This window comes from Lepisosteus platostomus, chromosome 14 (assembly GCF_059453375.1).
Source record: "Lepisosteus platostomus isolate fLepPlt1 chromosome 14, fLepPlt1.hap1, whole genome shotgun sequence".
Classification (NCBI taxonomy): domain Eukaryota; kingdom Metazoa; phylum Chordata; class Actinopteri; order Semionotiformes; family Lepisosteidae; genus Lepisosteus; species Lepisosteus platostomus.
Window position 1 is genome coordinate 25,709,702 of NC_142624.1, and position 21,742 is coordinate 25,731,443.

General features: G+C 37.3%; 2 protein-coding genes across 5 annotated transcripts; one reads left to right on the top strand and one right to left on the bottom strand.

Annotated features, from left to right (window-relative positions):
• Positions 1-38: 38 nt before the first annotated feature.
• On the bottom strand, positions 39-6,611 carry scrn3 (secernin 3). Of its 3 annotated transcripts, none has more exons than XM_088605256.1 (8): positions 6,454-6,610; positions 5,847-6,018; positions 4,778-4,959; positions 3,847-4,046; positions 2,468-2,680; positions 1,908-2,070; positions 1,276-1,456; positions 39-946 (listed from the first exon to the last, which is right to left on the bottom strand). In XM_088605256.1, exons 1-8 carry the CDS (start codon positions 6,570-6,572, stop codon positions 791-793), a joined length of 1,386 nt encoding a protein of 461 aa, XP_088461382.1. In that variant the 5' UTR covers positions 6,573-6,610; the 3' UTR covers positions 39-790. The 3 variants fall into 3 exon arrangements, with proteins under 3 accessions (XP_088461382.1, XP_088461383.1, XP_088461384.1); XM_088605257.1 differs by having other exon boundaries at positions 6,443-6,606; XM_088605258.1 differs by lacking the exon at positions 2,468-2,680 and having other exon boundaries at positions 6,454-6,611.
• Positions 6,612-6,665: 54 nt separating this feature from the next.
• Positions 6,666-16,063, top strand: cirsr (corepressor of RBPJ and splicing regulator). 2 transcript variants are annotated; one of them, XM_088605260.1, is made up of 10 exons: positions 6,666-6,861; positions 8,195-8,289; positions 9,653-9,726; positions 9,851-9,864; positions 10,025-10,080; positions 10,475-10,523; positions 10,843-10,960; positions 12,869-12,975; positions 13,371-13,456; positions 15,109-16,063. In XM_088605260.1, exons 1-10 carry the CDS (start codon positions 6,790-6,792, stop codon positions 15,806-15,808), a joined length of 1,371 nt encoding a protein of 456 aa, XP_088461386.1. In that variant the 5' UTR covers positions 6,666-6,789; the 3' UTR covers positions 15,809-16,063. The 2 variants fall into 2 exon arrangements, with proteins under 2 accessions (XP_088461386.1, XP_088461387.1); XM_088605261.1 differs by having other exon boundaries at positions 10,028-10,080.
• Positions 16,064-21,742: the final 5,679 nt, after the last annotated feature.

Genomic DNA, 21,742 nt, shown 5'->3' on the forward strand with positions numbered 1-21,742 from the left:
CCGTGTTATATATGTTTATACCAGGAAAGTGGAATGAACACAGTGCAATAGATATAATTTATTGTAGGAACAGAAAAATATGTAACTTTCCAAGAAAATGATCCAAATAATACAGTGATCTTAACATTTAATTCCCTCTTACAAGCCATGTATCTTACCTGACTAGTGAATACCAATGCCTGAAAAGCCAAAGAATGTATAACTAATACAGTATGCTACAGTAAATGTCAGTCCAGGAATATACTTTTTAGGTACAGCTGCAAGACTCAGCCTCTCTCTGAAACATTTCTAAGCATAAAAAAGAAGACCATTTATTCCAAAGCATTTTAAGGTATTAAATATTTGAGCATTTTGTGATTTACTGAAACCCCATATTCAATATTTACTAATTGCTGGGCTTTGCCCTTTTACTTTCTTAGAAAAGAAGGTAACTCAGTTGGATTTACAGACAAAATATTTGAATACTAAAACAAAGTTATTTTTAATCACAGTATCGTAGGCAGCATACCAGTATACTGTGAAATGATTTCTGAAACTTCTTAATGCATCAAATGTGATAACCTGTCATTGAAGTATAGAATAATTACATCCTACCGTAGAAGACTCAGCCATTCTAAATACAGATGTGCATTAACAATGCAAATACTCATAACTGTTGAAGCCTCTTACTTCTAGATGGTAATGTTCATTTTAATTTGCACGACCTTGGCGTTCTTTAGCACTTTAGTAGTCAAACATGTCCATTTTCCTTATATTCTTAGATTTTTTTTTAAGCATGACAATTCCCATCTTAGCTGTATGCCTTAAGTTCTTCCTCCACAGTGTTGGCAAAGAGATGAACAACTATTGTAGGGTCTTCATTACCACACTGTAAAAACTTCTCCATTTCTGCAATTTTCTCTTTTTCCAACTGTCTCATCTTCTTCATCATCTCTGCGCCCTTCTCCTGCAGGAAGTGAACACAGATGACCGCCCTTAAACAGCGCAAAAACCTTAAGGCTTCAACTTCCACAGCTGAAGGCGTTCATAAACTGTAAGAGTCCACGGAATCAAGTCAAGAAAATTTGAGCTCTTTTTCAAACCTGAAAATAGCAATCTTACACTTATGATTTTGTTAAAATGTCATGTTACACTCCTGGTGTTAATATGGATTATAGTCCTTGAACAATTTAGTGTGTAGTATGAGTGATTATAGAGTTATAAGTCACAGCTTGATTCTCTCATTATATTCTAAGTACTATATGACCAGCTAATGTCCTTAGGGTGGCATTATACCTTTGTCGTCTTGATTATTTTAGCTGCTACTTCATGTTTTTTGTATAGTGCGTGTTTGCGGTCCGGCTTTGACTGAAACCGGGGCTGCTTCTTCACCGGATCTTCTGGTCCGTATCTAGGTGAGCTCGTTTTCTTCAGCTGTTGAATGTTTTTCACAAAGATGAAGGGCTTAAAGACTGACCTGGCAGCAAAAACACAACAGGGTTGGCATTTTGAACAGCAGGTCCGGTTGTTGTACATTCGTGGGGCATTCTATTTGCTGATATCTCAAAAATACTGTATGCGATTTGTGTCCAAAAGCCTGAATGTCTCACCATAAAAAAACAACTGTACTGAAACTACAGTTAGAATGTTATTCTTAACCAAAAACACATAGTTTCATATTTGTGGTTATGTTTAATTATGGAAAACGCATTCAAGATATCTACGAGCACAGGGAGCCCTGGGCCCAAACTGTCAAATTCGTAGATTTTTAAATCACTACCAAAATGTCCTTAAACAACAAATCAGATATGCAAGGCCTATGTTAAAGTACTGCTGTACTAAATAGGTTTGTGTTTTTTTCCTTTACATTATAGATGCTTACATACAAAATCCATTTCCAGAGCAGTGAGCATGTGATAAGTTGTCACCTTTCAGGATCGGGAGTCCCAGTGAAGTAGTGCACTCCAGGCAGACTGGGATCTCTGGGCAGGACAGAGACCATGCTGCCCGTTGTGAGGAAAGCTCCCTCCATGTTTATGCCACTGTCCTTGTCTCTTAGAATTCCCATCATGCTTTCAGCAGTAATACTTCCTGTTGAAGGAAACAATTGTGTCATACAGCTGGAGAGAGTTGGAAATTTGCCTGAATTCGTCTTACTTAACTTGAAGGTGTACTTAACGGACAACAGAAGGTGCAAAAAAAACATTTAGTAAATGCCTGGTAAAAAAATATGATCATGATTCATTTGGCAGAACTTTGAAATAGCAGACTACATTACAGGATGCTGAGTGGGCATAAAATTGTGCGTTTTTGCATTTTTACAAGGAATTGGACTAATATTTCCTACACTTCACTCATATTATTGACATCGCTTTTCAAAGGTCTCGGTCTGATGGATTTATAGAATTCAGCTTTGTGAATTCAGCCTGCCTGGATCTTTCTATGTTCAGTTTAATGCATGTTTTCACACAAAAAATTTTTTGAAAACCTTTATTTTTTTCCAAAAGTTTTCGGCCCTCGCAGTATCTGCTGCCAGAGGCATCGATTCTGGCAGTGTTCGCATATGAATAGACGGCAGCAAAACTGAACTCCTTCTCTGGATCCCACCAGCCCCTGCCCCTGGCATGCTCTCTCAGCTCTGGGTGCTCTCGGTCAATCTTCGTTGTTATGGAGAACTGGTTCGAAATGTTGCAAGTTCCCTCTGAAACAAGACCAAAGGAAACACTGTACATCACTACAGCTCTCAGTGAAGTAACTCTAAATACGTGAATTGAGAAGTAGTACTTCCAAGAAATGAAGTAACACTAAATATATAACATATGTGTTCGGTGTAAGTCCTCCGTAGCCGTGCAGCACAACTTAGGTGAACAGAATCCCCCATTGTGTCCACACAGTGGAATTTGAACAATATTTTACTTGTAACTGAAAGACATTCAGTGCATTTCATTAGTCACACCAGGATACTGTTAAGTTGTCAAGCAGCAGAAGTTTTATAGTTGTGAAACAGATTCCATGAAACTTAACGATCCAGGAAATGTGATACAGGTTAATACACACCACAAAAGAACACTTCTGCTTACTTTGAAGGTGCTATATATACTTTAATCATTAATTTATTCGGCTGACAGTTCTACCTAACAAGTATTTGTACCTAACTTGCCATTTTATTGAAGAGATCTGAGTGAATTATCGTGCCTGAGTGCACAAGATGTCCCACAAAGATCTGGACAAACTTGATTGTTACAGACAAGACTTCTTTACTCAATTGACTGTGGGATGGTGGACCAAGCTGCCCAGCCATGTTGTTGAAGACAATACTCTGGCTTTTTTCAACTAACAGGTCCTTGATGAATTGTCCACTAACCACCCAACAGGCTAGATGGGGCGAATGCCCTCCTCTCATTTGTAGCCTTAAATTCGTAACTTTTTACTTACATTTAAAATCAATACCGGGTTATTTTAAAAGCAATACTGTTTGTGTAATTTACATTTACAGATGACAAATTTATTTTTGAAACGATGAAAAAAGCACTTAAAATACACCAGAAATCCTTTTTAAATGCAGAAAGCTGTTGTAGGATGCCTTAAAACAGTTGTCCCTTAACGTTTAAAAGAACAGTAGCCAACTTTAGTCTTCAATGGCCAAAGGGTCTTCTAGAATTAATTCCTGCTCAACTATTTAATTTACTCCAATTACTTAAAAAGCTTAGCTCTCCAAGACCTGCTGATTATTAAAGAGACAGATGTACTATGGTTTTAAGGTAAGTCCTGGTCAGCTGTTGTTGAATCAGTCAGCAAGGACAGAGTACGATTAACATCAGGCCTTCTTTATATACGAGAGGTGCCACATTCATACACATGGTGTACCTGTTATCTTCTCTGCTGCCCAGTGCTTCCCTGAAGTCTCCAAGACCCAGGCCACAGTCCTGTCTGCAATTAAGAAGCTGTTGTGGTATGTAAAGGTACACTCATCTTCCATGCAATTTCCTCCTTGGCCGTACTTTTCCAGTAGGTCCACAATGACGTCGAGAGCCTTCTCAGCAGTGTCCGCTCTTTCTAGACCAAGTCTGAGAAATTAGGACAACAGGGAAGGTTGCCTTACGAGTTAAATATGTAACCCGACCTACCTCTCAGCTGTAGGAGGTTTTAATGTGCGAAAAAAGCAAAAGGGTTTTATTAGGCTACGTGTTTTACAATGGAACTAAACTTGTTAGAAAATTGTAATTATAATCATAAACATGGTAGAAATATTAGCCACAAAGTCATGGTCCATAACTTATGGTACAGACGTAATACATTACAGACGACTGAAGAGTTAATGTGCAGTTTATTTATCAGACGCAAGCACTCTCTACTCGGCCTCTTTCTTTTTAAGGCTCTTTTAGGGCAGAGATGGTTTTCAAGGGCCAGAGTGCTGCAGGTTTTATAGTTTACTTAAGGCATCTTTCAACTTGACTTGGTATCCAACCAATAGGTTGAATTAAGTCATGGAGATCAGATGGCATTAAACCCGGCAGCCTGCAGTTCAAAATGTCGGGATTCTTGCCCCTGCATTAGGACACAGCAATAAAGTAAAATAAACAAATGGTATCTGCAGATAAAAAGATCGAAAGATCGAAAAGGAAATGACTCAGCTATGGTTGTAAGGGGTACGATCAGTGAGTCTGCACTGAGGATGATGGCCAGACACAACTGTAGCCATATTGATTTCCTGACAGATAAAGCCTGAGCTGAAAAAACGTATTTGGCATTCGGTATGGTGTTCTTTATTGCACAGTCTCCTTCCCTGCTTGCTTACCTGACCAGATCCATGCCCAGCAGGGCTTCTGCGTCGCTGGCCTCCTCTCTCCCCCACACGGCTTCATTCCCGATGCAGACCTGATGCTCATTCGCCCCCATTTCAGCTCCCCAAAGCCAGGCGGGTCGGCTCAGCACCACAGCGTAGGTTTCAGGAACCTGATCGATCTTGATATACGTGCACTGCAGCATGGCAAGGCAGTGGGAACAAAAAGGAACACATTTCTTTTACCCGCCTACCTGACATGCAAAAAGAAGAAAAGGTATAATGTTTCAGGTGTGGAGCTTTCTTCAGGTGTGTAGGTTCTTCTTCGCTTCATCACTAAAACCAGTACTGGTTCATTTTAAAACCAATTCTGTTTGTGTAATTCACATTCACACAGACTTTAAGAAGGCTTTACACCTGAAATGTTGTGATTTCCTGCTTTCTTCCTACTTTTCAGTGGGGAATTAACTTCTATCTGCTCCTATGCATCTCCCTACTTGAACAAGGCTGACATACAGTGTGTGGTATCAACATGGAAACCATAGCCTAAAATTCAAAACGTTACGTTTTCTTTTCTCAGGCTGACTGGTGTACACAGTCATTTCCAAACTAGTGGAAGTACTCCATCCATCTGTTTCTGAACATCTTTATCCGGTACGGGGTCACAGGGTGGCCTAGGCAGAATACACCCTGGACACTATGTACCAGGGCCTATTTGAATGAATAAGAATGCATTTGACTGATCCATCAACACTAGCATAACGTTCACTTTGGTTGGAAATAGTTTTATCATTAAAATGCATTAGGGTTTTTAAATTCTGCAAAAATTATACATGGTTTTATTTACACAGATTTACTAATTACAATGCATGTGTTGGGGATTACTGTGTACTGTAGTGGAGTCGAGTACTGTTTATTTCACTTAAATATGGAGCTTGAGACTTTTAAGTCTTTGCAAATGGTCGAAAAGCTAACTAACTGAAGACTGAATTTCTAAATGATATTCCAAAATATTCCAAGGTTTTGCTTGACACGAACTCCAAAACGGATAGCTGTTTAATGGATGGGAGAGAAAACTTTGTACCTCCAGCTGAGCTCCTGATTCGTACTTTTTTGCAGGAAAATACACCACCTCTTGAACTTCATCGCAGGGCCTGTCGGAATTCTTTCCAAAAATAACACGCTCTCCCACAGTGGACTGCGGAAGAGCCACAAAAGTGTCACAGGAGCAAGGGTACCTCGGCCGAGTCGCCATCCTGCAGAAAACACAGTTCAGTAATGATTTACACTGCGGTGCCTTTCGAGAAACCCACGACCACGAACCTGTTTGACAATAAATTGGTTTGAATAGTTTATTTAGCATAAATATTAGATTTCGTATTTTACCCTTAGAAATTCAACGATACCCAATCAATTAGGGAAAATGTCACCACGTATGCTGCGGTAACATTAAACAATAAATAATTATACATGAAATTACTATTTTTTTAAGTAAACGAATTCCAAGTACACAATATACTAATTATTATTAGTATGGTTCACTCTGAATAGATCCTGTATCATTTTATACATGGTTAGAATTAAGGATCAAATATATATATATATATTTTTTTTACTTTGGCATCTTCGTAATAAATTTACTTATTGCAACATAAATTTGCTCTGTACCGCATAACGTACCTGTTACTTACTTAGCAGATCTGAATGAGAAGACACTACAGTAGGAGCGAATAAGCGATTTGAGATTGCAACTGTACAAATCTCCAAAAGTTTCACTTTCTCTTCTTCGCTGTAGCTTATTAGTTTTCATATGACTCGTCCACAAAGAAAGATGAACTGTCGCCGATTGCGCCTATTTTCGACATCATACGGTAGATTAAAGCTCCTTCTGTCACCCGGAAGAACAAACTGCTGCTGGGGTCGGTGGTGGTGTTGTTGTAGTTAGGAGGAGGAGGAGTAGTGCGTTGTTGGAAAGACTGGATTTGAACATAATTTAAGGAGTTTAACGTACTTTGCTAGAGTTAACCATGGGGAAATCATTTGCAAATTTCATGTGTAAAAAGGATTTTCATCCTGCCTCAAAATCCAATATTAAGAAGGTGAGTCCCCTTGGTGCTATATTTTAACGCGATTCATTACGACTTCCCAAGTCTGGTTTGTAAATACGGAAGATCAACTACACCATTTTTTTTAACCTAATGCTTAAGTGCGTTATAGTGTGTTTAATTTACAATACCAAATTACCTGAAGTATTCTCAGGAGAATAAAGACGTTTTCAGGCTGTTTAGTGTCTGTCAGTGTAACAGTTACTGCTCATTTGTGAACCCAAAGATAGATTTACTTTTATGTTGTAGACACGAAGTATACCTACGAATTTCACAAATTCAAAATAATATATAAGAGTAGCTCTAGCCACGTTACGAATTATATCTTAATGATATCTAGTACAAACCGAAGTTTATCGACTTTTGTTTTTTTTTACAGAAATGTTTTAATGGTCTGGGCTTTCCTCCACAGATATCTATTGAATTTTTATTTTTATGCTAAAAAATATAAAAGACCACTGTTAGCCTTTACAGTGTATATATATATGGATACCGCAATATAGGAGTCAAAAGTTTAGGCGATGTTGAGAAATTTAGCACTGGTCATGAAAAACTTTATTACTTTGAATATTGGATTCCCTACAATACTTTTTCTTTAGTTTGATGTTTTCGCTAGCTAACGGCATTTTCATACCAATAGCCGAGTTAAATTTTAATGGCTATTAAGTGTTTGTTTTTTACATTAGGATTAGATGTAGTTTACATTATCATAGAATGTCATTTTCGGTAATATGACGAACTTCTAAGTTGGGTGTCTTTATCGTAAGGGTCAAGCTGGCAGTCAGTTCTTATGAAATGAACAGATGACCCACATTGGTATTCTACATGTTGCATTACTATTCCTTATATGTTGTAATCTTTTGTTCGAAACCAAGTTTATTTCAGATTTGCTTGCCTACACTGACACGCATGTTCTAACTGGTGTTTTTAATTTTAGTGGATCATTGAATAATAATGAATTAAATTTTAAACATGAGTTAGAGACATGCATTTGACTGTAGAATATTCGAGCTATTGTAAACCTTGGGGTAATGCATTAAACATTAAGGACTACTCTTTCACAATTTTAAATGATTATTTAACTTGTTTGCTTGATTCATGAGAGTCTGATATAGGCAGAGTCAATTTTCCTCAGGAGTCATTTAGATAAACGTTTAATGTTTGTAGTTTTGTCGTTGTTCCAGGACCATGGTTTTTGTCATGATTTGTAATTTAGGTTATTAAATCTTATATAATTAAAAAAACAAAAATGACACATAAGTAATTTATGGTGTGTATGAAAATTAAATTTATTTGCCCAGATCAATAGAATATTTTTGCTTTGCAGGTATGGATGGCTGAGCAAAAGATAACATTTGAAAAGACGAAACAAGAGGAGTTAATGCAGCAGTATCTTAAAGAGCAGGAAACATATAACAACAGGTGAAGTATAAAGTAAAAAGACTTTTAAAACTGTATAACGCTGTTCCTGTATGTACATATATAACTTTCAATTCTATAAGTTGTGGCATACCTCTTAAGTTGCTGTTAAAGTATCAATTCACTTTTAATTGCCTAGTCTGTCGTCACAATAGAGTAGATTTATTTTTTAAACAACTACAATGCTTGCAAAGTCATTTGTTGATGCACTCATAGTGATTTTTAAAGAAAGAATTAAATATTACATTTACTGCACTGTGTATTCTGAACAACCCTCAGTGGTGAAGTTGGGTTTTAACAAACATCTAAATAGGAACTGATACAATTTCTTACTAACATTTCAACTATATAGTGAAGGGTTTCTAAAACCATGTTTAGCATAACAGTAAAAAAATAACTCTCCTTTTGTAATCCTATGCTTTAAGCAACTGCACCCAACCTGAATACTGCAAATATATTTTAATCTGAAACTCACTGGGTCTCAGATCTTCGGATCTGTTGTGCGGGTCCTAGTGGCATTGAAATTTGTGGTTGCAATCTGTAAGTTCACAAACCTCAAATACCACAAACTAAGACAAGAAAATATTTTCAAAACATATTCAAGACTAATATAGGCAAAATATCTGTGTCTTGAACAAACAGGTACAGTGCATTTCAGATTTCCGCAAAATATTTGCATACATTTATTTTTTAAACGTTTCTTCAGGAGAACTTGTTCTTCTGTCAAGAATGTCCAACTGCTTTGTCTGGACTGACTTCAGGCATCTTGGCATCTTCCTGCCTGTGAACGTGTAACACAGTCAGAGTTATCTTGCACTTCTCCTTTTAAACACAGAGGGGCAAAGCAGGATTTGAAGTTGTCAGGAGTGAAAAGCTACAACTTGTAGTTTTCAGTCCCCAGGATTACTGCTGATTCAACAGGCAAAAATGACATTTTATACCCTGCTCCCGGTGTGATAAGATGTCTTTAACTCCACAGGGGGGGTTTCTGTACCTCAGAACTGACTTACCAATGGCACTGAGAAGCCAGAGAGATGCTGAAGAAGAAACTTGAAATATTTTTTTGTTACATAAGAGAAGAATGGGCCTTTATTTCTGGTGTCTTAAAAATCAATCTTTTGTGTAATTATCTGAACAATTTTAATAAATATAGTTATTTTAGAATTTGAAATGGTTTGGGGCATGTTACATAAATTATTGTACTTATTGATGTGGTTTTATTTAGGGTTTCTGGTAATTTTGAGAGGGCAGCTAGTGTATGTGTTCTGCATATTGCCAGAAGATGTAGGAATGCACTTGATAAAATGAGAGCTGTTTTCGTCCATTGGTCATGTATCACGTTTAACAACCGATGCTTTTTTTCCAGATTGTTGATGGGTGATGATCGTGTGAAGAATGGTCTTAATTTCATGTATGAGGCACCACCAGGAGCATCTAAAGGTATATGTGCTGATCAGAGCACTAAGAAAGTAAAAAAGGAGATTATTGTTATTTTTTCTATTACTGTCTTATTTTGATTAACTTTTTTTCTTCTTTTATTATTGTTTTCCTTCCTGCTGAGAAGAAGAGACAAAGGAGGTAATTCTTATTCATTTTTGTATTGGTTAAATCGGCATAATTCATTGTATAATTACAAATAAAATTAATGCGTAAAGCAAGTCAGTAGAATTATTGCTCCAGTGGAGTCAAGTGGATATTCATTAGTGTTTAAAAACATTTTCTTTTGATTCTGTTGCAGCAAGAAGGAGAATCGGACTATAAATTCGAATGGCAAAAAGTGGCTCCACGTGAGAAGTATGTATTTAGGATTTCTTGATCATTTTCTCTGTTGTAAATCAGGTGTCCTGAGTCAACATTCTTTAAGTACTATTTGAAAGCTTAGTTATTTCTGGAAGCAGACATTATTATTTGAATGAAAGTCTGCAACTATGGGTTCAGTGATTGCATTTGTTTTCTTAGTTTTCAGATACTGTGCTGCTGTTCTTTTTTTAATTTTTATGTTATAGATCTCCATTTTGTACAGTATATATGCGCTTCTCTCAATTCAGAAAGTTTTTGTGATGTTTAAGAAGTAGACTTGATGTCTAGCAGTTTTTAAGTGAATGTTTTCTGTCGTCAGTGACGATGGGTGCACAACTCTTCCCAGGTTTCTTTTCCAATTTTACATGTTGATTTCTTACCCACGTAGATATGCAAAGGATGACATGAACATCAGAGACCAGCCATTTGGAATCCAGGTAAAAAAATAAACACGCGTCGATGTATAAAAGAAGTGTGGTAGAGTCTTGTTTTATTTCTGGATTTCTTGACTATGAACTGTACTCCATAGTGGAGGGCCGTGGGTTCAAATCTTGGGTGGGCCACAGCCATTGTATACTTGAGCAAGGTACTTCATTCACACTGCTTCAGTCAAATGCTCATATACATAAAAGGTTACAAATCTATGTTACTTTGGATAAATGTGTCAGGGAAAATATTTTCTGATTCTATAAAGGGTGGTTTATAAAATGAAGAAACGGGTGCTTTATATGTACATTACACAAATTTGTTCTTCAGGTCCGCAATGTGAGATGCATAAAATGTCACAAATGGGGACACGTGAACACAGACAGAGAGTGCCCGCTCTTTGGTTTGTCTGGGATCAACGCAAGCTCCATGGCGAACGACGGTGCAGGTATATTGATGAGATTTTAAAAAGATGTGAAGTCTGTAAATGCTGGTTATCTTGTGAGTCATGTAAAGATGGTCTGTGTGTGCAGGGGGCATAAAGTGTCTTTAATAATGTACAGCTGTGCTGCAGCTAGCGAGGACAAGTAAACCACAACTCATCTTGACTGTATACTTTGACCCCCACAAAACCACGCTTTTAAAATATTTAATTGCTTAACCGTGACAATAACTGTGTGTTTGTATTTGTATCAGTACTGGAGTTTTACTTATCAGGGAAGACAAATTTCCAGGTAGTTTATTTCACTTCCAAATGTGTTTTTCAAAGGAACAGGAGCAGTGTCCACATTTCTTTGTAGCGTTTCATGTACTGCAAATGTTTAAAAAAAATGTTGTTAGAAATGACACATTCAAATGCAAAAAAGGTAAATTTCTCTTCCATTTCACTTGCACTTCACTTGATCTGTAATCAAATGCTGCAATCATATGCGTCTTTTCTGTTCTGAGTTTTCGAGCACGGTATCATGTAATTTTATCTACTTTTAACAATTTTAACACACTAAACAAAGAACATGGGTGATACAAATTCAGAAGCTTTTCTTGTCCCTAGACGTTTTAGAATCCTTTTGCTCACAAATCAAAATAAGCATTTTCAGACAGGATACAACCTAAACAGTCATTTTCTGGAACGATGTTTTTCCCCTTAAACCTAAGAGCAACATTTTGCAGATTGTTTTGGGAAACAAATTCTTAAAATTAATAAAAATCACATGTCCTCATTATACCATTTTTATGGGTAAATGTGTGTAGCCATTAGAGAATTTTTCAAAAACTGTCTAAATACCTAAAAATGAAAGGGCATCTAGAAATCTTTATTTTGACCTTGCAATTCCCTTGCCCTCTTCATATCAAAGAAATCTTCAAACATAATTAAGGATATGAGTTAGAAGTATTTTTAAATGCTTGTTTTTTAATTTGTATTTTGAATTAAGTCACGTTTTAGCATGAGGTGTAGGAATATTGGAAAAGGGAGGTTTTGGTTTGTTTTAATTGTGAGTAGGTAACTTAAAGTTATAACTACCCAGAACATAAGAATGAATTATTAAAATTAGAAAAAATCTCTCTGTAAGTATTTTATTCAGAATAATGGTATGTGCCAAGAAGTCCCTGTATGTGAATAAACTATTCATAAAATTATGTGAAGTAATATTGGACCCAGATTTCATTTAATTTAAAATTAATATTGAGGATTAGATACATTACATGTAGAATATGATACTTTTATGTTTCTTAAATTGTAAAATATTAATAAGAAAAAAGGAGTAAATCTTACTCTTTAATGATAGTTATTTAAGTAGAGTTAAGGTTAATAAAGAACTTTTGGTACATCAAAAGAATTCTAATAAAAGTGTTTTTTTGAATATTTAATATACACTTCAATGTAATGGTTAGAGGGAGCTACAGAATTTAAAAGTTTCTGTATACTTTTTTAAAGTTGCTAACTACTTAACTGCTATGTCTTTAATGGTATTTGAAGTGTTCTCATAAAATGTTCAGTATTTCACAAGAGCTTTACCTGTACATTTTTGTACCATTTTGACTCTTGCAATCAGAAACTTTAGTGCCTTGGCAATAATCTGTTTATTCAGGCAGAGTCCTGCTTGTATGTTGTTGATAGTGGAGTGGTATGAGAGACCTCCCCCTGTGCAAGGAGAAAAATGCAATTATTTTGTATTCTGAATCTTCTAACTGCTGCTTTGGAGAATAATATCTTATGATTTGCTCAGCAGAAGATCAGTGAGTTGATTTAGTCTCACTTTTTGTTAACAAAGCCACAACTGAATTCCTACTGTGGAGTCAGTGGAAATGTAGGCAGACATCAATGAGACATTCAGGCTGTGATTTTTCTTAACAGGTCCGTCAATGCACCCCTCGGAGTTAATGGCGGAGATGAGAAACAGTGGGTTTGCGCTGAAACAAAGTGTACTGGGGAGAAATGTGACTCTTTGTGATCCATCGCAGGTAATAATCTGTTTTCTCACAAAAAAACAACAATATCTATAGCAGATCCTGAATTTAAGTTTGATTGCTTTAAAATGCCCAATTATCCAAACCATAAAGCTCCCAGCCGCCCAAGTTTAGTCAAGTGGGCAGAGTTAATGAGACTAGTTTATAAAATTACAGGAAAGCAGAAATATCCTGCATTTGCTGTTTTTCCTCTCCCAAAGCAGTGATCAGCTGTTGTTTTTTTTGTCCTATAATCTAGACTTAAGTCAATTTCAGCTCAAAGAGAAAACTATACATATATATTCAGTGGTGGCCTGGGGTTTAGTTTCTATATGTATTATAGATGCTGTGTATTTCAAATGCATTTAATTGAGCATCTGTGTTCCCTACACATTTGCTTTCTGCTTTAGGAATATGTAGCCAGTGAAGAAGAGGAAGACCCTGAAGTAGAATTCCTGAAGTCTCTAACCACAAAACAAAAGCAGAAGCTGCTGAGGTAAATGTACAACAAATAGCCAGTGTCTTTACGGTTTAGGGATGCTGTGTCTGGAACATAAATCAAGGAAGTTTCCTTTTGTGTTTCAGAAAAGTCATATTGATTCCTTGATTTTTGTGTTCCTTTGTCAACTGACATCACTTGCTATATGTTGCTTAGACATGTTTCAACTTTCTTGAATATCAATTGCTCATAGACTTCCAGAAATGCCATTAAAGTGAGTGGCACATTTGATGGGTGTTTGAGAAATAACGTTAGAAAGGTACACCCTCTTTGAGATAAAAACAACATCTAATAATTCTGGCAGATAAATATTGTGGATGGCTTAACATGGTATGTATGCACTCTCTCCCCGGATTATGCAAGACTCGTCTTACAAAAATTCGACTTTACGTAAAAACCTCCTGTGGATCTCCTAATGAACTCTCCCGAGGTAGGGAGAGTTTAAGATGCATGCATAAAAAGTAGTTCCATGAGTTCCTTCCTCAGGGGAAATGGCACAGAGTGAGAGTAATGCGGTCTCAAACAGCATTCTATTTTACACCTCAGTCTTACTTTGCCGTTGTGCAGATTTGGTAACTGCCACATAATATTTCACACTATTTCAATGAAAGTGTGGGATAATATGTATATTTCTGATGTACTTTATGAATTCTATTCTGTATTTAATTATTGAACAGTACTGTGTGGGATAATGAAATATACAGGTTTTTATAAATTTGGTAATTCTGAATTATTTGCTGTATGTATAAGTGGATTCTATGAATTATTCTAATTCTAGTGGTTTTAGAACATTTGATTACATTCACCGTTGTTTCCTCTCCCCCTATGTAAAGGGGGAGGTTTCACTTGTCTCTCTACTCTATGGACTGTTAGCTGCTGCTACAGTCTCTCTCTTGCTCTTAACCTTCTTCTGAGATTAGCGCAAACACCTGTTAACCATTAAAGGACAATAATGGTGAGCCTGCAGTTGTACTCTCCTGTCCCGCCTTCCTCACTAGCAGACACAGCTAGGGTAAATTAAGGAGGACTGCAGCAGTACCATGGGTGGTCATTCTCCATCACCCAACAGCTAAGGGTCACGACCAAACTTGTTCAGGTTACTTGAGGAACCTAACTCTTGCATAACTCGGGGCGTGGGTATATATGGAAAATAAACATGCAGAAATTTAACATTCAGAGGTTTAAGTATAATTATATTATATTCTGAGGTCTGTGAAATGTAAGTAAATCGACAGGTCCCACACCTGACTCTGCATCTTGAAAATAAATCCATGCTTCGATTGCAGGTCAAGGTTTCAGTAACGAGATGGGTTTCTAGGTCTTGATACATAACCCCAAGATGGTGTATGCGGAGCCAGCAATTTAATTTCGAAGGTTAGAAACCAGCTTTGGAAAAAATATATACGATGATTTTGATCATTTTATTTAGAAAATGTGAGGCAACTTGTACAACTCTTTTCTACTTGCTTTTCGTCCAATTCCTGTCAGTTTTTCCTAGGACAATTTAGTGACTGGTTAATCTTCATTTTCCCTTTCTTCCCTGAAACGAATTAGAATTTAGCGGTGCTTCTGAACTTGTCCTTTGCGTGTAGCTTTCTTGTGATCTGAATTTGTGCTGGAATGTCAACAACTGTCTTTCCTTTAACAAGGAAACTGGATCACCTTGAGAAGAAAGAAAAGAAGAAGAAGAGGAAGTTAAAACAGAAGAAGAAAAAAAGCAAGAGCAAGCACAAGAAGCTGCAGAAAAGGAGTAGCAGCAGCAGCAGCAGCAGCAGTGACTCTGACTCTGACTCGGACCCCGACTCCCACAGGAAGCGCCAGGCCGAGGGCCAGAAGAGAAAGAAGAACAAGAAGAGCAGAAGAGATTCTTCCGCAGACAGCAGTGCCGACAGCGAGAGTGAAGACCGGTCACGCAGCAAGAAGAGAGCCGCAGCACGTACAGGGAGGCAGAAGAGGAGCCGCAGCCCCAGTACTGATAGAAGTAGGTCAGGAAGCAGAAAGGTCCAGGGAGAGAAAAGGAGAGATGACAGACAAGTGCCGAAGCAGAGAAGCGGGAGTGGCGGCAGACAGGGGGACAGGGAAGACAAGGACAAAGGTGGCAGAAGCAGTAGCACTCGGGAAACTCACAAAAGCAACAGCACCGAGGGGGTGGCAGGAAATGGCCCCCAACACAGATGTCGGAGCAGAGAGCGGCACGCAGACAGAGGGGAGAGAGTCAGGAGCAGGAGCAAGGAGAAGCACAGAGAAAGAAAAGGGAGAGACCGGAGTGATTGTAGAGGGCGGCACAGGAGCAGAAGTGGCAGTCCGGGGAGAGAGAGACAGAGGAAGAACTGTGAAAGACGGATTTAGAGAGTGCAGAGAGTTCTCAATAAAGAGGGATATTGAATACAAACAGAGGGGTTGAACGTCTCGAAGATGGCAGAGACTTCTCTGAAGAATCGAGTTTTGCTTTGCTTTTATTGTTTTAAACATTGACTTGCACCCTTTTTGTAAGTGCTACCCCTGTATTTGGCCATGTTCCTGCATTTGGACAAATATTGTACAGCAGTGTTTAATGTTTTTGCTGCATTTAACAGGGAATAAAAACAGCTGCATCGATTAAAATGCCTTGTGTTCATTGTAAACCTGTGTTGGAAATATTAAAGGATAGTACCATGAGGAATCCTCAGATGGATTATTGATAAAAAAAAACGTCCAACTTTATGGTTGTTTGTATTGCCAGTTATGATTTGGTTTTGCTGTTATTGGTCCTTTTTATGTTGAAAACTTTTTTTTTTTTACTTGGAATGGCTAATTGTTTTTTATTATAATCACCTCATTTGAAATCTTAGCTCATTGCTACAAACCCTGTGGCTGCACACAGGAGACCGAGCAAGTGTAGACTGACTCCTCTGAGCCGCTGGTCTTTGAACTCATCATATGCAGCACAGCCACGTGCAGGAGGTTCTGTGCTGATTTGAGGAGATGTGCACACTTTTCTTATACAGCCCCGTATGCTTGCAGGTGTCTTGGAGTGTGCTAGGGTCTGTGTGTTGCAGAGAGACCCCTTGTCCACACATTCCACCCTGTTCTCGGTGGGACTGAGCCAATTTTGCACCTCTTCTTGAAGAATGCATTTTGGTTTAGCATCACGACTCGGGATCAAAAGGCAGTGGTACTTCTTGAGCCAGGTGGGACACCCAGCTGGAAGGAAATGTATTCTTTCTTAACAGACCACAAGATTTATGTGGTTGAATATGATCGTAGGTTTAGCTCAGAGTTTTTCTCACCTGATCACAGTTCAGCGATTAGTAAAAATATTAGGTTAAGTCGTATTCGTGTGCTGTGATTTTTTTTTTAATTCAGCCATTCTATATAATTGTGGTTCCTTCGCTTTCACTCTCTGGCATGGGGTCATGAAAGACCACCATGATCTCCCATTCCAGAATTTCACATTTTCGTCCTATAACTTAATATAACTGAGATGTAAAACTGAGGTCCTGACTGTCCGTAGTCGTTAAAAATCCCAGAGAATTTCTCCAAAAACAAAAGTAGGGGTGTAACCCTCATATCCTGGCAAATTTCCAATGGCCCTTACCAATCATGGCCTCCTAATAATCCCCATCTCTGAATTGGCTTCATCACTCTGTTCTCCTCCCCACTGAGAGCTGATGTGTGGTGAGCATACTGGTGCACTTTGGCTGCCGTCACATCATCCAGGTGGGGGCTACACACTGGTGGCAGTGGAGGGCAGTCCCCATTACCTGTAAAGTGCTTTGAATAGAGTGTCCTATATATGTGTTATATAAGTGTAAGTATTATTAAGGATTGTTTATTATAATTTGTCATGCATGTGATTACATTTTTTAATCTACATCTTAATTCAACAAAGCGTGTCTGTGGGGTTCCCTGGTCCCCAGAGCTTGTGTTTCACACATTGCAGGGAAAACTGAGTGTAAAGGGCAGGACAACAGATCTGGTCTCTTCACACTTCACCAGGAATGGGAAATACTGGTCTTGCAGAGCTGCTGTATCTGCAGATTTCCTGTATTTCTCCAAATAACCAGGTGTCAAAAGAGGTAAGAGAAGTTGTTAAATTGATCTCCTTAAGTCAATAATTTGATTTAGGTCATTAAGATCCAAGCTCGAAGGAAAACCTGTAAACACGCCAGCAGGATCACTGCAATCTGGTACAGACACATCTCAGGTAGGTGAAGACATTTCTTGGGATTCTAGAAAACCTAGGCCTTTGAAAACCCTGGCCATCGGGATAGCCATTTTAATTTTATTCCTTTTTTGACTACTCAGAGATGTGGTGTGAAAAGACTCTTCCATTTCTGCTTTTGTGGATATCTCTCATTCACCACTGTTTCTTTTTTGTTGATTTGTGATTCATCACGGGGCTCAGAGGAAATTTTGGGTGGCTGGTGTTACTGTGCTGAAAGAAAGGTCTTGGGACAGTGGGTTTTGTCCTTCCTCTGGCCCATGTTGTCCGGGAAGAGGACTCTCTGACAGTGGGATGTGAAGACTTGTTGACCTTGCCCCTTAATAATCCTATGTGAGGGAGATTCTTGGGGTTCTCTTTCATCGGGGGAGGAATGGGGTTACCACCTGGGAGGAAGTGATGGGGTGGGGGGTCTGAGGGAGAAGATGGGGGTTTTGTGTTTAATTGTTTTGCTTTCCCCAAAATAGAAACCATTTCATAAACAATATTTCAGGCTGTCTGTATTCTTCAGAACTACTGTTGTGCTACGGTAAAAAGCCATTGTGTTAAAACTACATTTTAATCAATTCTTAATTATTTGTGTTTGCCTTTACTTGGCAGAGAGATATACGAATGATTCGAGCACAATTAAGTGGGAACGACATTTTGCACGTGCCGATTTAATTCACACAGTTTGGGAAATGTCTTATTTTGTAAAATTAATGTAAAGTCAGGGTGGAAAATCCTGAAAAGGTACAAGTGTCGGTAGTCTTTAATGACAATATATTTCTATAACAATAGTAAATTTCAATTTTATACTGCATTTCTTTTACGAATTTTACATTTAAATATTTTCCGAAAAATCGATTAAATTCGAGAACTGTCGAAGTTGAGAGGGGTTTGCGTACATTGTACCGTACATACCCACACTTCCTAAGTAGGATTAAGTGTAAAAATATATTCACGATTGTATTGACTTGTTGTATGTTATTGTACCCATTCCTACTCTTACGTGGGGTTTCTCTACAGAGTGTAAATTATTTAAAGATTCACAAATATTCAGAAGAGACCATTTCAATTGCAACTCCGATACAAAGCTGATATAATCTTAATTCCAGCATTTGCATATGAAGCTGTTTTAAAACATTAAATTTATAATGAAACAAGCTTCATCAAAACAACACAAAAGTAAAAACAGAATACCGGTAATCACTGTGTTTTTGCGAGTTCAGCAAGTCCACGTTAATTTTAATAAGCTTGAAATATTTTTCGCCACAGCTCTTGTCTGGTTTGAAAATGGGTGGCTCAGTTATGATGTTTCCAGCAGAGGGAGCTAGTGCATTCATCATGTAGAGAATACTTAAAGTTTGTTTTGTTTTCGTAGTGTTTAGACATTTAAACATATTTTTCTCTTTAAAGATGATGCATTTTCAAAAAGATGTATAATGTATATCCCGCCAGTTTTTTCATCGAGACCTACATTTGTATTTTTAATTTAACTGAAGTCGAGTTGAAGATTTGACGATTCATCTCTTTTCCTTTCGTCGTTAAATTGCAAATATTCAGGCAAGGGTTTTATAAAAAGTGCCGCAAATTGCCGGTAAATTGCAACTTCAGAGTTTTAAATCATTTAAATTGTGTGCCAATATTTAGTAACAATCCCGGTGTGTGTGTTATACACAGACAAGATACAGGCTTCATCGGCGTCATACCGCTTAAAACGAAACTGAATAACATTTTCTGTTTCTTTCAATTAATCGTACATGTCGCTGTATTGGTAGTACTGATAAATGGAAAGTTCAAAACACAACAATGCCGACAGTTTTTACAATTTATTTGCCATTTAATACTCGCTGTTCTGGTATTCGGTGTTATATACGAGGCCCTTTAAATTCTGAAAGCGTAAGATTAATTTAAGTTCAAGTCAAGCAAGTTCAGTTTTTCGTCTTAGCATATGAAGCAGAAGGAAATACAAATAAAACATGAAAAATGTGGAGGCTAAATTTTAAATCCAACTTGCTTGTCGTTATTTAAATGTTAGTTGCGTTAGTTTTAGCTATAAATCTCTTCCAATTTCTTCAACGCTAATCTAGAAGGTCCATTAATAATATAGTATTACTTGAAATTCCGTCGTGATAAAAGCTTTGTCTTCAGATTTATTATCTGTTCAATAGCCTCTCCTGACTCTAACACCCGATTACCTGAACTACAGCGGAATGTAAATATGGGATCCCGCTGAACTACATTGATTTAGAAATCTATTGATAATTGTTTTGACTTCCCACTTATTTCTGACACGTATTATCGTAAAGCCTTTTACATGTGGTCATTACTTACTGGGTTTTTATAATACCACCTTACAGAAATTTCATTCATTTCACACGTATCACCAATTGCATTCCTTCGTGTGTATTTTAATATGATCAATTAGACCTTTACGTTCAAAAGACTTAAAACCAGTCACATCAAAATTATTAAGTTGGTTTTCGGTTTAATGAAAAATGTATTTGATGTCATTCGATATGGAAAACGCATTTATTTTTTTCTTACAGATTTGTAGCATTTTTGTGATGACATTATGTGAATCAAAACTTGGCCGTGTTGTGATCATAATTGAAATTCAAATGTGAATTTTATTGATTCGAATTGGAAAAACCTGTAGATCGCTTTTTATGTCTATTGATTGTTATAGATGCCACGCTTCGCAAATTTCCAAACTGCATTTTTTAAAGAAAGACAAAACCCCTCTAAACCAAGTGTATTTATTTATGATAAATTGTCTGACTATAAATAAAGAAAAGAGACACTTCCTCTGACCCTTTTATTGTTTTTGAGTGGGGTGTTTAACAGAATCCATATGAACTCGTTGAAATTATAAATTAGATCGGTGTGCCTTAAAATGTATTTACCGTACCACTTACCTTTATACATTTACAGATGTAATTAAAGAGATAAAATGCTGTAAATTGGTAAATCGCAGATTTTCAATATAATGTGCTCAAAAACTGGTCATGTAGAAATGATACTCGCAATGTGATTTTTGGCTTCACCGCTAATGAATAACGAAGAGTCATTTCGTGAATAGACGCTTCTGACAGAGACCTAGTTCAGAAGTAAAGTCGGTATTTATGTACAATTTATTGCGCCCTCGAGGTCTATATCGCTCATTCCTGTTAAAAACAAGGTGCAGTCATGCAGTTGGAGACGTTCAGGCAAATGAACTTGATAAGGCTTGCTGCAGTACTGATGGAGAATTTATTATACATTTTGCTCTTTTTTTGTTGGAGGGATTACCACGAAAATGTTAGTTTTCCGCTCTCCCGAACTAATGTAAAGTAATAGCTAAGATGAGCAAGGGAGTCGAAAACAAACCTTTCCAACTGAATTGACGCTGTAACACAAACAATACAGGTTTCCAACAAGACCCACCCGTTAAATCCGACGCATTCACAAGCAGAGTATAAAAACATTTTAATTTAACTGAGAGGTTAAAAAATTAACATAATATGCTTACTTTGTTCATGTAAAAGACACATTACACACCAGGTCCAACTCTTGGTATGCTCATCGCATCAAGTTTTCCCCTTAATTTCACTTCGCAGCGCAAATACATCTACATCAGGAATTTAAGGTGAATCAGTACGTGCAGATGCTGATATACATTGTCTATTTCCATCTTTTCAGCTAGCAAACAACAATTGAATAATCCAGCCATTAAGCGGAAAGAAATAACGTCTAACATTTAGAAATACTGCAGGTTTCTCTTAAATATAATGAAGCTCACCTGAACGCTAATAATTGCTGACATTTTATTTTGTTATTAATGTCTTTATGTTTCTCAATTGGTTGAATTCGATTGCTTTTCTTTTAAGAATCGAGTCCATCGATTTGGTGGGGTGGAGAACACTTTATTTTTCTGTTTAAATACATCTGGGGTCACATAATACGTGATTTCCAAAATATGTTTGCTACGAGAACGCAAAATCATTTTACTAACGTTGATGTATTGACTGTTTCCGTGCATTTAACGATTTCGCATATTTTTTTTCTGAGGATTTTCACCAAATTCTGAGGTCTATGGTACACCGCTCTTGAAATTT

Bases quoted from the DNA above. Each gene is read 5' to 3' on its own strand.
- scrn3 (XM_088605256.1), bottom strand. From the start codon at position 6,572: ATGAAAACTAATAAGCTACAGCGAAGAAGAGAAAGTGAAACTTTTGGA. The intron at 6,019-6,453 runs GTAAGTAACAGG...TGTTTTCTGCAG, and splicing joins TTCTCATTCAGATCTGCTAA to GATGGCGACTCGGCCGAGGT. The intron at 2,071-2,467 runs GTTTTCAAAAAA...TTCCTTCAACAG, and splicing joins ACTTTTGGAAAAAAATAAAG to GAAGTATTACTGCTGAAAGC.
- cirsr (XM_088605260.1), top strand. From the start codon at position 6,790: ATGGGGAAATCATTTGCAAATTTCATGTGTAAAAAGGATTTTCATCCT. The intron at 6,862-8,194 runs GTGAGTCCCCTT...TTTGCTTTGCAG, and splicing joins CAAAATCCAATATTAAGAAG to GTATGGATGGCTGAGCAAAA. The intron at 10,524-10,842 runs GTAAAAAAATAA...TTTGTTCTTCAG, and splicing joins ACCAGCCATTTGGAATCCAG to GTCCGCAATGTGAGATGCAT.